The sequence below is a fragment of the Vipera ursinii genome, assembly GCF_947247035.1.
Source record: "Vipera ursinii genome assembly, chromosome: 1".
Classification (NCBI taxonomy): domain Eukaryota; kingdom Metazoa; phylum Chordata; class Lepidosauria; order Squamata; family Viperidae; genus Vipera; species Vipera ursinii.
Genome location: NC_139512.1, coordinates 64459924 through 64473694, shown reverse-complemented (window position 1 = coordinate 64473694; position 13771 = coordinate 64459924). Strand labels below are relative to the sequence as shown.

General features: G+C 35.1%; 1 protein-coding gene across 1 annotated transcript in view; it reads left to right on the top strand.

The window, feature by feature from the left end:
• FSIP1 (fibrous sheath interacting protein 1) overlaps window positions 1–11194 on the top strand; it is a gene marked incomplete at both ends in the record, with an annotated part of 48951 nt that extends 37757 nt beyond the window's left edge. Inside the window, 2 exons of the mRNA XM_083348181.1 lie at window positions 6985–7486; window positions 11160–11194. Of these exons, the coding sequence (XP_083204307.1) occupies window positions 6985–7486; window positions 11160–11194 (537 nt within the window). The remainder of the gene's footprint in view (window positions 1–6984; window positions 7487–11159) is intronic.
• Between the last annotated feature and the right edge of the window lie 2577 nt (window positions 11195–13771).

Sequence of the window (13771 nt, the reverse complement as noted above, 5' to 3'; positions counted from 1 at the left end):
TTCAGGGAAATCTTACTGTTCAATGCTACCATTTTATGTACTTCTGAAAGAAATGTTGTTTTCATGTAACGAAGGATTTTTAGTAATACGTAAAGATTGCAGCACACTTTGCTCTAATGCCCTCATCATTATACATATATTTTTATTTGTAGTTCTGAATAATATATTTTAGAGAAGTACACTTTTTAAAATACGCGTACTATTCCTCTTGTTTTCTAGAACGCATGTGTGAGAAATCCATAGGAAAAGCCAACTGAGCTACATTCTTTTCTTTCTCTGAGCACTGTTTGAAATTAGATTTGAAACTTATTTAAAGAGCATAGGCAGAACCGTAAAAAGTAACATCCCCATTGTTGTGCTGTCACCAAAAAACAGCTAGAAAACTTTGAACTAGAAACCGTGGATTTCCAAGAGGATTTGTGCACAAGGTGATTATGAATGGACATTCCTACCACATGCAGAGGACTTGTCCTATAGATTGGATTTATCCTATATCCTCATACAACTGAGGAATGTAGCTAAGCTCAAAAACTGTCAGGTGGAAAATGGCATCTTGGGTCAGGAGAGCCAGGCTAGCAGCCTCTCTCTCTAGCTTACATAAAAAGAGCTGGCAGGAAGATTCTTTAGAGGGCATCCAGCATGACTGAATATGGAGCAGCCCCCATTCTCCATTTTTTGCAATGAAAGCTATAGTCTGCGTAGACACAGCATCTGATTCAAAAATTAAGAAAAATAAGGAGGCCATTACTTACTGCAATTCTATCTGAACTGCATAGCAATATTCATTTTTCTTTAAATGTGGCTTGCAGATATGTCAGTTGAAATCCATATCTAAATAATTAACCTTTAAATATATTCACTTTAGCTAATCAAATATTAATTTAAATGTTTTAAATATTGAAAGACTGTAGAAGTCTTGTGAATTCCAGAGGGCTTCCAGTTTGCAGTAAAAAGCCAGAGCAAGGATGTTGAAATACATTAAGGAAAGGCAAGGATTACAGTCATACATTGCCTAAACTATAATGTGATTTAGTTACTTTTGGTTTAATTTAATTTAATTTAATTTAATTTATTAATATTTCTATACCGCCCTTCTCCCGGAGGACTCAGGGCGGTGTACAGGGCAAGAATAAAACACAGAAATTTACAAAAACTAAAAGATAATTAAATACATGCCCGATTAAAATACAATTGATACATAGTAAAAACCCCAATAAAAATGATAAAAAACCCCACCAATCCCCCCTCAGGCCAGGCCGGCTTGCTCGAACAAGTATGTTTTCAGATCGCGGCGAAAGGAGCGCAGATCGGGCGCCGTCCGGAGCTCAACCGGTAACTGGTTTAGCTATTTATATGAATCTAGCCTTGTGGTTATAAATAGTGGCTTATGATTTAGCAAAGCAGATTGTCAATTGTGGTTTATTAAAAATTGCAAAATATTGTAAAATGCTAAATTTCCCTCTAGTCTACTAAACAGAAGACCAAGAATGTTTATAGATTGAGGCAGATATTTATCTGAAGAAATAGGAATAATTTCCACATAATTATTATGGCAATATTGCAAACACCATGTACCCCAATACTCCTTGTTCACCTTACATATCTTCCTGTTCTTCCTGCTTCAAGAAGTAAGAACTTGCTAATCACAAAAGTTCAACTGGACCAGAGAAGCCAGGTCTTAGTGATTTCAGGGAGAGATTTGATTTAATAATAATAATAAGTTGGAAGGGACCTTGGAGGTCATCTAGTCCAACCCCCTGCTAAGGCAGGAAACCCTATACCATTTCAGACAAATGGCTGTCCAGTCTCTTCTTAAAAACTTCCAGTGTTGGAGCATTCACCACTTCTGGAGGCAGGTTGTTCCACTGGTTAGTTGTTCTAACTGTCAGGAAGTTTCTCCTTAGTTCTAGGTTGCTTCTCTCCTTGACTAGTTTCCATCCATTGCTTCTTGTCCTGCTTTCAGGTGCTTTGGAGAATAGCTTGGCTCCCTTTTCTTTGTGGCAGCCCCTGAGATATTGGAACACTGCTATCATGTCACCCCTCACCCTTCTCTTCATTAAACTACAGATACCCAATTCCAGCAACCGTTCCCTATATGTTTTAGCCTCCAGTCCCCCAATCATCTTTGTTGCTCTTCTCTGTACTCTTTCTAGAGTCTCGACAACTTTTTTACATCGTGGTGACCAAAACTGGATGCAGTTTTTCCCACTTAATTCTCCTATTAAATTTCAGAAAGCTGTCTTTGGCCAGATTTTGCCCTTTTCATCACTGTATTATTGTATCAATAACATACAATTAAGGCGTTGCATTTTACCTTTGACAAGAGAAAATTAAGAAATGAGATGGGATTTCTGCCAGAGTTTTGTTGGGTTCCATTGAACATAGATGTCTCCTCTGGTATTTTACGGGCTTAATAATTTTAGTGTAATTATGTACAGTATGACTACCAAGTCTTTAAGCAGAAAACTAGATGGGTTCATAGATGTAACCCAATCTTTTAATTATTTATACAAATGGCAGGCCATGTGCTGATTGTCTCAGATGATTCGTCAAGAACTATTTGTATAAGGAGGCCAACACGAAACATGAGAAGAAAGGAACCCCCTTCTCTAAGGAACTTCCCCTTAGAGAAAATTGGAAGAGTGATTTTAATGTTACATCTACTGAATAGGCAATTGTTCCTGGATACAGGAAAAAAAAGAGAAAATTATATGCAAAATCTAAACTCATTTTGATTTTGTACAACAAAACTTTAACATTCTGAATGGTTAATAAATGAATGTCCTTACAAAATCCCCATATTAATTCCTTTCAAGATAAATATAATATGTAACGTTCAGAAAAGAAACAAAGAAACACAAACCAAATAAAGACATGAAATAAGAAAGCTAAGGGAAATATAGTCAAATCTAATTCGTATAATATCATTCACTATAACTCTCATTCCCGATCTATTCTTGAAACCACTTTTGCCTCCTCCATCCTAACGCAGCCTAATATACTGCCTTTTATGCTTTTAACTCCTCATCTTTATCTTTTATAGCATCTCATCAAATTTATCCAACCGTGACCATGTAGTTTCAAGACCCCACCAGCCAAAACCTTTAAGCTCCATTAATTTTCATGTTGTCGTTCAGTATACATATAAATATTTCCCACTGAACCCAAGGTTGATTGAATGAATTGAAATGATTGGCTGAATTGAATCCAATATTGATTCACTGAAAGAATTGGTTATATTCCTAAAACACTCAGTGTGCTGATTAGATAAGTGGAAGATGAAATTTCTCAGGAGTATAAATGGAATATCTTATAGATAATGCCTGGCCATCCCAAACAAGGCTTTGTCTGTTTGGTGACTACATGAGGAAATAGCTTACTTGGGGAAATCAGCCCATTCAATCTCTTTAGCAGGAATTTAGTAGCCATCACTTTCATCTAATTTTTCAATGTTGCTATACTACATACTGAATTTTTAACTGATTTATATGTGTGATTGATTTAGTTGTTTCTGAACTGTTAACATGTTTTATTTTAACTGTTAGCGTTTATTATGTAAACATTTTAGTTATATACTTTGATTTTTCATTAAGACATGCCATTCATTTTATGCATTTTGTATCTGTCTTTTGATTCTTTGTTTAGAAAAATGTGGTAGCTACTTTCAATATAACTAATAAAATTTTGGTAGACATGTTTAATTGAATAGAAGGTCAATCAAAACACAGTGGGCTTAATCATTTTTTAAGTAGCCATCTGAAAGGATGGCAGAACTGAACTGGGTTTTTTCATTCCTAGCATTTCTCCTTATTAATAAAATTGTGCTTTTGTCCTAGACTACTCTTAATACCCCTCGATGCAGACAGTTTACTATGTAACTCCCTTACAATGAATTGGGTTCATATTAGCATTTGTGAGAAACAGAGCTCACGGTCCTGCTACGTACTGTACATTTTGTTCTGGACCCAAAGCTGCACTAAGGATCTTTGGAGATCATACAAAAGGAATCTTTTAGATTACATGAAGAAAATTTAAAAATATAATAATCGGCAGACACATTTTTTTAAAGAAAATCTGTAACTATTGAAACTAGTTCTAGTAATCTCTGCTTAAGTAATACTAGTCTCCTGATTCCTTTATGTGTTTAGATAAGTTGATCTGATAGTTTATATTTTACAGAAGTACCATTATATATTGTTTTCTGTACAGTCTATAAAATGTGACTCAGTGAGCCATTGTCAGGGTTTTTCTTTTTATCACTGGTGAGGTTATAACAAACCGCAACAAAATGCACTACTGATTATTCAGCATGATACAAACTGCATAGTTATTAAATAAAATGAACAGGAAAAGAAACTATGTTAATATATAAAATCCATATAATATCAATTTGGGATTTATTCATCTTTCATCTTATCACTAAATCTAGACCAGATAGAGTTGCTCCACCTTCTAGGTTTTGGACTATAAAAATATTTAAAAATAGATAACAAATATCTGGAATCGATTCCTTAAAATCAAGAGGGTCAGGTTTTTTTCTTTTTTATTTATGTAAGAGTATTTTGCTGAGTACCACATTTTATAAAGCCGAATGGCTCAATAAAATGACAAATTCTGCCTTTTAGGAATATAATTTAACATGCGGGTTTGCTGTAAAATTTTGAAATAACAATAATTTAACAATAATTTAAATCTGCATATTGAAATGTCTTATTTGAAGATTTAAACTGGTGTTAAATTTAGGCAGTGTTAGAATTAGGTTTTTGTTAATAACTGTGACCAATATTACTATATACATTACAAAATGAAGTAAAAGAATTACAGTAATTTCTGACTATTCTAGAAAATTTTGCAAGATTAAAAAAATCGAATATAAAGTCAGGAAAACTCAAAGTTCAGATGTGGTAACTAAGATGTGGTCAGAGATGTGATAATTAATCTTCAACAAAGATTGTAGTTGAAAAATTGTTTCCATATTTAATCCATTGTTAAATTCTAGATCAGGTATGTTTTTGGGGTATGAGGTAAGTTTTAATATTGATGTATGTTGCCATAACTTAATTTGCCACTCTTCTGCGGAAGGGATTGTTCATAATTTCCAATGAGAAGCATGGGGGATCCTAGCAGTTGTTATCATGTACAAAGTCAGCTATGTATATCTTGTAGGAATAAACACAAAGCAGTATTTGCTGATGAAATAGCTTCATTCTTAAATCTATTTTAATTTTATTTAATATATAAAATACAAAGAAATAGGAGATTAAAGGAAGGAAAAGGATAGGGAAAGAGAAGGTATCAGGTATAAGGGGAAAAAAAGAAGAAAAAGGCATTGACTTCTAACTCTTTTTAACACAGTACAAGATAAAAACACTCCAGCCTCAACGTTTTGCCTTTACACATTAATATATAACTAGCTGTTTCTATAATGACAAATCTATCTAATCCACAAAACTAAAGTTAAAGTTTCATTTTTTTTCATCACAAGTACAAAATCCAGAAGTGATATCCAAATGAAAAACATACGCAAATATATTCTCCTTGATAATACATTGATTTTCCAAATTGGATAGTCCAATTCTTCATTTTACACTTCTGATAGATAATTAATGCTAACCTTCATCTTGTTTCTTTAATTGCAAGTAAAACTGAATGGTTGGTTTCATTTCCAGCACTGGTTCTTGCAGTATAAGGAAAGTTGCCAAGGCATAGGGATCATATCTTGTACATTCATTTTCATTTATATAGATTGCCCAGCAGGGCCTATAGGTATCATAGCAGAATATCATATCTCAAAATTTTTAAAACAACCATTATACATAAACTAATTCAAAGTATTTTTCCCTGTTTGACCCAGGCTTTCCAATGAAATATCTTTGCTGCTATCTTCACATTTGGATTATACCACAGCTTCAGTTTCTCCTGCAATTTTGGGACCAACTGCTTACCTATTAATAACTAACATGTCTAACAGCTTTCAAGCTGGAAAAAGGACATCCCCTTTTACTAAACTTTGGTGCTCAAAGTTGCCAATTTTTCAAATACATGGAAGTTGGATCCAATAAGAGAGCAATTGGAAGATAATATTTAGACATGTTTTCAGTCCCTAGAAATATAGGTGTTAGAATATAAGCACAATGGTTAGAGTTAAAAATCTGGTAGATTAAAGCCACCATCATAAAGCTAAATAAATATGAGCTATTTAGGGATTTCGGCTTGCCGAGAACATTTGTACAAACAGCTAAAGGTAAAGGTAAAGGTTTCCCTGTCCATTCGTGTCTGACTCTAGGACGTGGTGCTCATTTCGGTTTCTTAGCTGAGGGAGCCAGCATTGTCCAAGGACATTTTCCATGGTCATGTGGCCAGTGTGACTATGCACCAAAGGCACACGGAATGCTGTTACCTTCCCACCAAAGTGGTACCTATTAACCTACTCTCATTTGTATGCTTTAAAACTGCTAGGTAGGCAAGAGCTGGGGCAAGGAACAGAAGCTCACCCAATTCTGTGGTATTCGGACAATCTCAGGGTCTTTAACCACTGAGCCATTGCCCACCCCCATAAAATATCTATTAGGAATTAACATTTGAATCCTTCTTAAAATATACATTAGCCTTAAGATAGCATTCATTTGAATTATATTGATAGTTCAGTGAAAAAAAAAGAGTTAAAATCTAAATTAATAATGAGATCTCATATTGTCAATAGGATATCTTGTGCGGCGTTTCTCAGGAGCACACCATTTCATCGTTCTAGCAAGTTGTGGATGATTTGTTTAAAAAAATTCAAAGGTGACAAGTATATTTCTAATAACAGATCACACTGAAAAGGCCTTGATTCATTATCTGGCCATTGTCATTTCTTTCGGATCTTAATTTATGACCTGTAGCATCAGGAATCAATGCTACCATTATTTTTCTGTGCTGTTTTATGATGAAATTATTTGTAGCTTCATTTTGATGGGGGGAACTTTTCCCTTATTTTCGCAGCCAGATGTACCTCCTTGCCTCACAGAAGAGCAACTTAATGCCCTTCTTGAAGACTGTATGCAGAGCCTAAGAAGAGGATGCAATCTTAATCTGACCAAATGTCAGGAAAATTCTGACGAGAGGATGAGCCCTTGTAACACCTTGGAAGAAAACATGCCAGACTCTGGGAATGAAGTGTTAGATGATATTCAACCACTAGCGAACGAGGAAACGCTTGGAGATGAGTATAAAGATATATTTTCAATGGAAAATATAGACTCCTGCTGTAATCCCAGCAAGACATTTTTTGAATTTCCCATGTCAGAGAAAAAGGGTAATGAAGAAGACCAAGAGGAGGCAACAGACGCTGCCAATAGCTCTGAAGATGTCTCCATGTCAAAGGTTCTCAGTACAGACCAGATGAAAAAGCCTTTTTTGGGTGAACCTTTTTATTGTGTCAGCATGAACAATGAGCTTTCCACAGATGCCAGCATTCCTAGCATACCACTAAAAACCAGAGGAGGTGATGCTGCTAATAAACTTTTAGACTAAGCATTTGATTATGATTTTAAAAGCCCAAACAAATCAAGCAGGATTTCATCAAACATATGCACTATAATGTTTGATGGTTATGCTGATGGGGTCCAAAAGCACGGAATGATGTTGAGAATAGCAGAACATTTCAAAATACTTTCGGACATTTTTTAACTGACATAAATAGCAACAATACTACTTCTACATTTAAAAAGTACCAAAAATTATGTTTTTGTCAGTTAATGATAAGGTGGGATAGGCATATGTTATGATTTAATAGGCAAGTATGCTCCTTCTGTTTTTTATTTTGATAAATTGTACAAAAATATCAGCTGATAATATTTTTAATATAAAAAGCTCAAAATCACAGAGAAAAGAATGTGTAACTGTTAACTTTACCTGGCAATAGTATTATGATAGATATATTTCCTGTTACAAACCAAAATAGTCTGGCAATCTTTCTTAATTATATAACCAAAACAATGCTGCTGTGACACAGAATTCTTAAATTTCAACCTACATAAAGATATGAATAACAGAATAAAAGAGTTGGAAGGGTCCTTGGAGGTCTTCTAGTCCAACCCCCTGCTCAGGCAGGAAACCCTATACCATTTCAGACAAATGGCTGTCCAGTCTCTTCTTAAAAACTTCCAGTGTTGGAGCATTCACCACTTCTGGAGGCAGGTTGTTCCACTGATTAATTGTTCTAACAGTCAGGAAATTTCTCCTTAGTTCTAGGTTTGCTTCTCTCCTTGATTAGTTTCCATCCATTGCTTCTTATCTAGCCTTCAGATGCTTTGCAGAATAGCTTGACACCCTCTTCTTTGTGGCAGCTCCTAAGATTTTGGAACACTGCTATCATGGTCACCCCTAGATCTTCTTTTCATTAAATTGACATACACAATTCCAACAACCGTTCTTTATATGTTTTAGCCTCCAGTCTCCTGATCATCTTTGTTGCTCTACTAGAGTCTCAACATCTTTTATACATCATGACGACCAAAACTGGATGCACTATTCCAAGTGTGGCCTTATGAAGGCATTATAAAGTGGTATTAACTCATCACGTGATACTATTGAGCCACATACCATCTGTACCTGTGCATTTGGTTTTTCTTGCTTAAATGTAGAACCTTACTTTTTCCCACCACTGAATTTCATTTTGTTAAAATAATGACAAAATATTTTAAACATGCTACCAAGCTTTTCATTTTTCTCTTCAAATACAGGCTTCTCATCTGCATCAGTTGCATTAATTGGAAGATTAGATTAGTCTGAATTTAATTTGAATACTAATATTTAATAGTGTTCTTAAACTTTGTTTAAGTGTATTCTTTTATTGCACAACAATATTTCTTTTGCTCCTTGCTGGTCAATAAATAATTAATGTTGCTGTTGAAATAAGATGCTCTCTCTGAATCTGTTGCAACATCTGGTTGCTTTTTTGCTTGTAATATTTTGAAGTTAAATAACATTGGTACTGCATGAAGGAATTTAAATCAAATAAAAAATCAGAATATACTCATTTATCCATTTCAGAGGTAAATAGCAATATCTTTCTTACATTGCTGCTTTCCTTCCTTGCAGAACTTAGGTTGTATTTAGTGTTCACTAACTTCCACCTCGTATTTTGCTAACATTTCATGACAAAATTTAGAATATAATGTCTATGGAGATTCTCAGCCGTCAGATCATGGTTATCCCGAAGGTCCTTTTCAAAAGGCAACTGGATTTTCTTGGCTTTTTTCCTTGAAAATGTTTTGCTTTGTTAATATACTCTTCTTTCACCATTTCTTTTCTTTTTTTAAAATGTCAGTATGATTGGATTGTGGCTGGTCCATTGATTAAAATTGTGATTAAAATTAATGGATTAAATGCCACTAAACAGGGTGGTTTCTCTGAAACATTGCAGTTGTTGAAAAAAAGAATTGTATAAGATGGGGAAAAAAGTGTCATGGGATGGGAAGGGAGGGAGGGAGGTACATGGATAACAAAATAGTCTTAGTTGGCTCAGTCCATGTCTTCCTTGGTACTACTAATGTTAACTATGCCTCTTTGCCCTAATAAATACACTGGTCTCTATCTGCACCAAAATGAAGCCTAGAGTTATCCACAAAACGAAATTCAGTAGTGAAAAAAGGAAGGTTTTACATTTAGGCAAGAAAAACCAAATGTACAGGTATAGTATGGGTGGTATCTTGCTCAATTGTAGCAACTGTGAGAGGGATCTGGAGTCCTAGTGGACAATCACTTAAATATGAGCCAGGGGTGTGCTGCAGCTGCCAAAAAAGCCAACTCAGTGTTAGGCTGCATTACCAGAAGGGTAGAATCAAGTTCACGTGAAGTATTAATACCACTTTACAATGCCTTGGTAAGGCCACACTTGGAATACTGCATCCAGTTTTGGTCACCACGATGTAAAAAAGACGTCGAGACTCTAGAAAGAGTACAGAGAAGAGCAACAAAGATGATTAGAGGACTGGAGGCTAAAATATATAAAGGTTGCTGGAATTGGGTATGTGTAGTTTAATGAAGAGAAGGATGAGGGGTGACATGATAGCAGTATTCCAATATCTCAGGGGCTGCCTCAAAGCAGAGGGAGTCAAGCTATTCTCCAAAGCACCTGAAGGCAGGACAAGATGCAACGTATGGACACTAATCAAGGAGAGAAGCAACCACTCAGATCTATGGATTAAATACAAATTCTACCTGTGAACAGCAAGACTCATTCTTTCTATTCTTGAATGTAGATCTAATTGACGAGATTGATTTTAACTAATTCTTCACTTCCTTGGGAGCAGATTGAGCCATTGAAACTTTATTTATTTGGAGAATTAAGAATATTGTTAGGCTAACTGAGAGTTTTCAGCTTTCACTGAATTAAATAAAATTAAATATATTTGTCTGGGTCTTGCATATTTTTTAAAGTAAGATTTCCAGCATGGTATGTAATAACCCTTAAATACCCACTTAATAACAAATTATTAAGTGGTATTTAAGGGTTATTACAGACCATGCTGGAAATCTTACTTTAAAAAAATATGCAAGACCCAGACAAAAATATTTAATTTTATTAAGTGATAACAAATCAAATAATTTATTGTGTGAACAGATTTGCAATTATTCTCTCTGGGAAAAAGATTAAGAATGGAGGTCATTGCAATGTAATTTATGAAATGGGTCAAAGTACTTCTGGCTCCTGCAATATTGTATAGAGATCATATGAAAAGGAGTGATCTTACTAATGTCAGTAGGTTAAATAAGGTAGGTAGGTAGGTAAACTTTATTATGGTCTTTCATAGCACATGTACAAATATGCATATGTAGATAAAATTCCATACACAGTAGAATTGTGTAGCCCAGGGGAAGGCAACCTTGGCTCTTTTATGACTCATGGACTTCAACTCCCAGAATTCCTGAGCCAGCATGGCTCAGCTTGGAAACTTCTCCCTTTCCCCTCAGCATGGCTGACTCAGGAATTCTGTGAGTTGAAATCCATGAGTCATAAAAGAGCCGAGGTTGCCTACCCCTGGTGTAGCCTAACAAAATGTTGAGGTGGTAATGATGAGAGTTCTTGTAGGCAACAAAATTCAAAATTTATTCTTTCAAGCTGAATACTGAAGACCTTTCAATAATTCAAGAATGGTTTTATTTCTGTGCAGATGAGCTGAAAGATGAAGATGTGAATGAAGAGTAGTGTGCTATCAACCTAAACAATGTCGGTAAAATCTATTTCATTAATTCTTTGTGTATTGTTTCAGGAAAATTTGTCTCATAATTAATATTTTTGTCTTCATGTTGCAATAGGATTTCTAAATAAAGATCTCCTGATTAACTGCTTTCTGGGGATGACTTCTGTACATACAAATGTTTTACAGATCTAAAACTGCTAAGCTCCTCTATCTGCACATATATATCCCAGTTAGCTGTTAAGCTCCTCTATCTGCACATACATCAATATTTATATTGTTCAGCAAATTTATGTAAGTGACAATAATAGCACTTTCCTAACCATAAACTATATTTACAGTAAATATAACTAGAACTATTTTTATGCTTGTTCTATGCATTATGCTCTCATATTAAGGGCTCATATTGAACTCGGTGCATGTATCGTCATATGTTTGCCAGCATTTCTCCTGAATGTGCAATAATTTGTAAACATAAGTATCATTTGAATAAACATTTTTGGAGGTAGATGATTATCTGAAGCATTCAACAGTGAACACTCTGGATTTTTGAAAACAAAGCAAACATGCAAAGAATAATGTGAATATCATGCACAAACTATTTGCAGTTATTAATTTGTTTTTCTACATTTGGCTGTCTGATAACAATCATGTGGTCGTCTATCCATTAGCAAACTGTGTTTCCTTAAAATCTGTAGCAAATGGAGATATCCAGTATCAATAAAGCGCAGGCATGTTATGGTTGTCTACAGAAATAGGTTGACATTTCCTTTTAATTTTGTTCTTTTGTGATTTTAACCAGTGTGAAACTTCTGATTCTAAAAATTACTGTGACTTTTCAACTTTGTTTTGAAAATGCATTGAAGTACATGGGAAGGGGTCTCAGTCACTGCCTAACAAACCAGGTTGGCCCAATAAACATAGTCATAGAGGAGAGCTGGGTGCAAGAGCTGCTAGCACATCCATCAAAAGGAAAACAATAAGCCAGATTTAGATTTGCTGGTATCACGTGTCTTAAGAACATGGAGAGATTTTGGCAGATAGGAGAAGAGTACGTGACTGTTTGCCTGAGTAGGAAATCAAGAAGCATAAACAAACTTGACTGTTTTCATTTGTACAAATAGATTACAGCAATGGGTTTAGCAATGGAATGTCCTAGGATGGTGCTGTGCTATTTTAATGGCAATAAATAATGAAGCAGACAAATGTTGATTATAATTCAGCTAAATTAGTACAATTGTTCAAGATAAGCTACAGTAATCAGGTCTCTCTGTCCTGGTTGGAACAACATGGAGGAAGGGCCTAGCAATTTGATGTCCACTTCTCTGGCAGTTCAGGTAAGTTTTTATGCAACATAGATCTTTCTTTTTACATATTTGCAAAGTTCTAAAAAAGCAGTAATAAATTAGATACAAATCACTGTATTCTGATATTAGTTTGACAAAACATGTCATCTTATTAGCTAATATAGCTTTATTTTGTTTAGCAATGTATGCAAGGCATTACTCATAAACACCAGACATTCTGTTCTTAACCACAAATATTCCACAATTCAGACTTTTCTTATTAACCAGCTCACCATGCCAGGTTCCTGTTTTCTCAATTTTAGCGTCAGAATTCAATTCTTCTGAAAGAATTCAGTTTATAAATAAAAAATGTACCATTTGTGTTAATTAAATTAATTAATTAATTTAATTCAATAATTTGATTTATAATTTAGTTAAAGCAATTAAAATCTTAAAATTTAATATTAAAATATTTTAAAGTAGCTTTTTGAGGCAGACCTGCCTTCATCCTCACCACTGAACCTATTCTGGATCAAGCTGATGTATTGTGATTAATCCCCTTGTTAAGACCTCTGCACTTGCTCTGTATAAACAGATGCTCTCACTGTTAACAGCCCTTTTCCAGATAGCAGAACTCGTGGAAACACCTTTTATCATCTAGAAATATCTTAATTTGCATGTAGAGTAGATTACAGCAGATGAGGTGCGTTAAGATGATATTTGGACAGTATTCCCAAGGCCAGAAGACGGTAATTACTCACAGCGTCTGCACGTGTGTCTGCCAGTTATGAAGGAGCACATGTGTGTCTCCAGGGAGCAAGAAGGAGGACGTCCATCCCAGAAAAGGGGAGGGAAGAGGAAATACATCATAGGGTAGGAGGGGTCTGGCTGCCCACATTGTACTTTCCCCAAAATGGCCATGTGGTGGCAGCACAGAACCCTACAGCCTATGTTGTTGTTGTTAGTTGTGAAGTCGTGTCCGACCCATCGCGACCCCATGGACAACGTTCCTCCAGGTCTTCCTGTCCTCTACAGCCTATAGTGTTCCCTATATTAATCAGGCCAATCTCAATGTGCATGTGTTCTTCTTCTACCCATGCTGGTCAGCTAAAAAAATGTACAAGTCATTTTCATATCATCTGCAGCATATAGGTTGTTTGTTTGACCTGGGCTTGATACTAAGCCTCTCCTCAAATATCCACTAAGAGGACTCTGATTTTGAAATTTAATAAATTGAATAAAAGCATAAGTATTTCATCTTTTTTATTGAATCAGTCAAATAATGAAAAGGATACATAT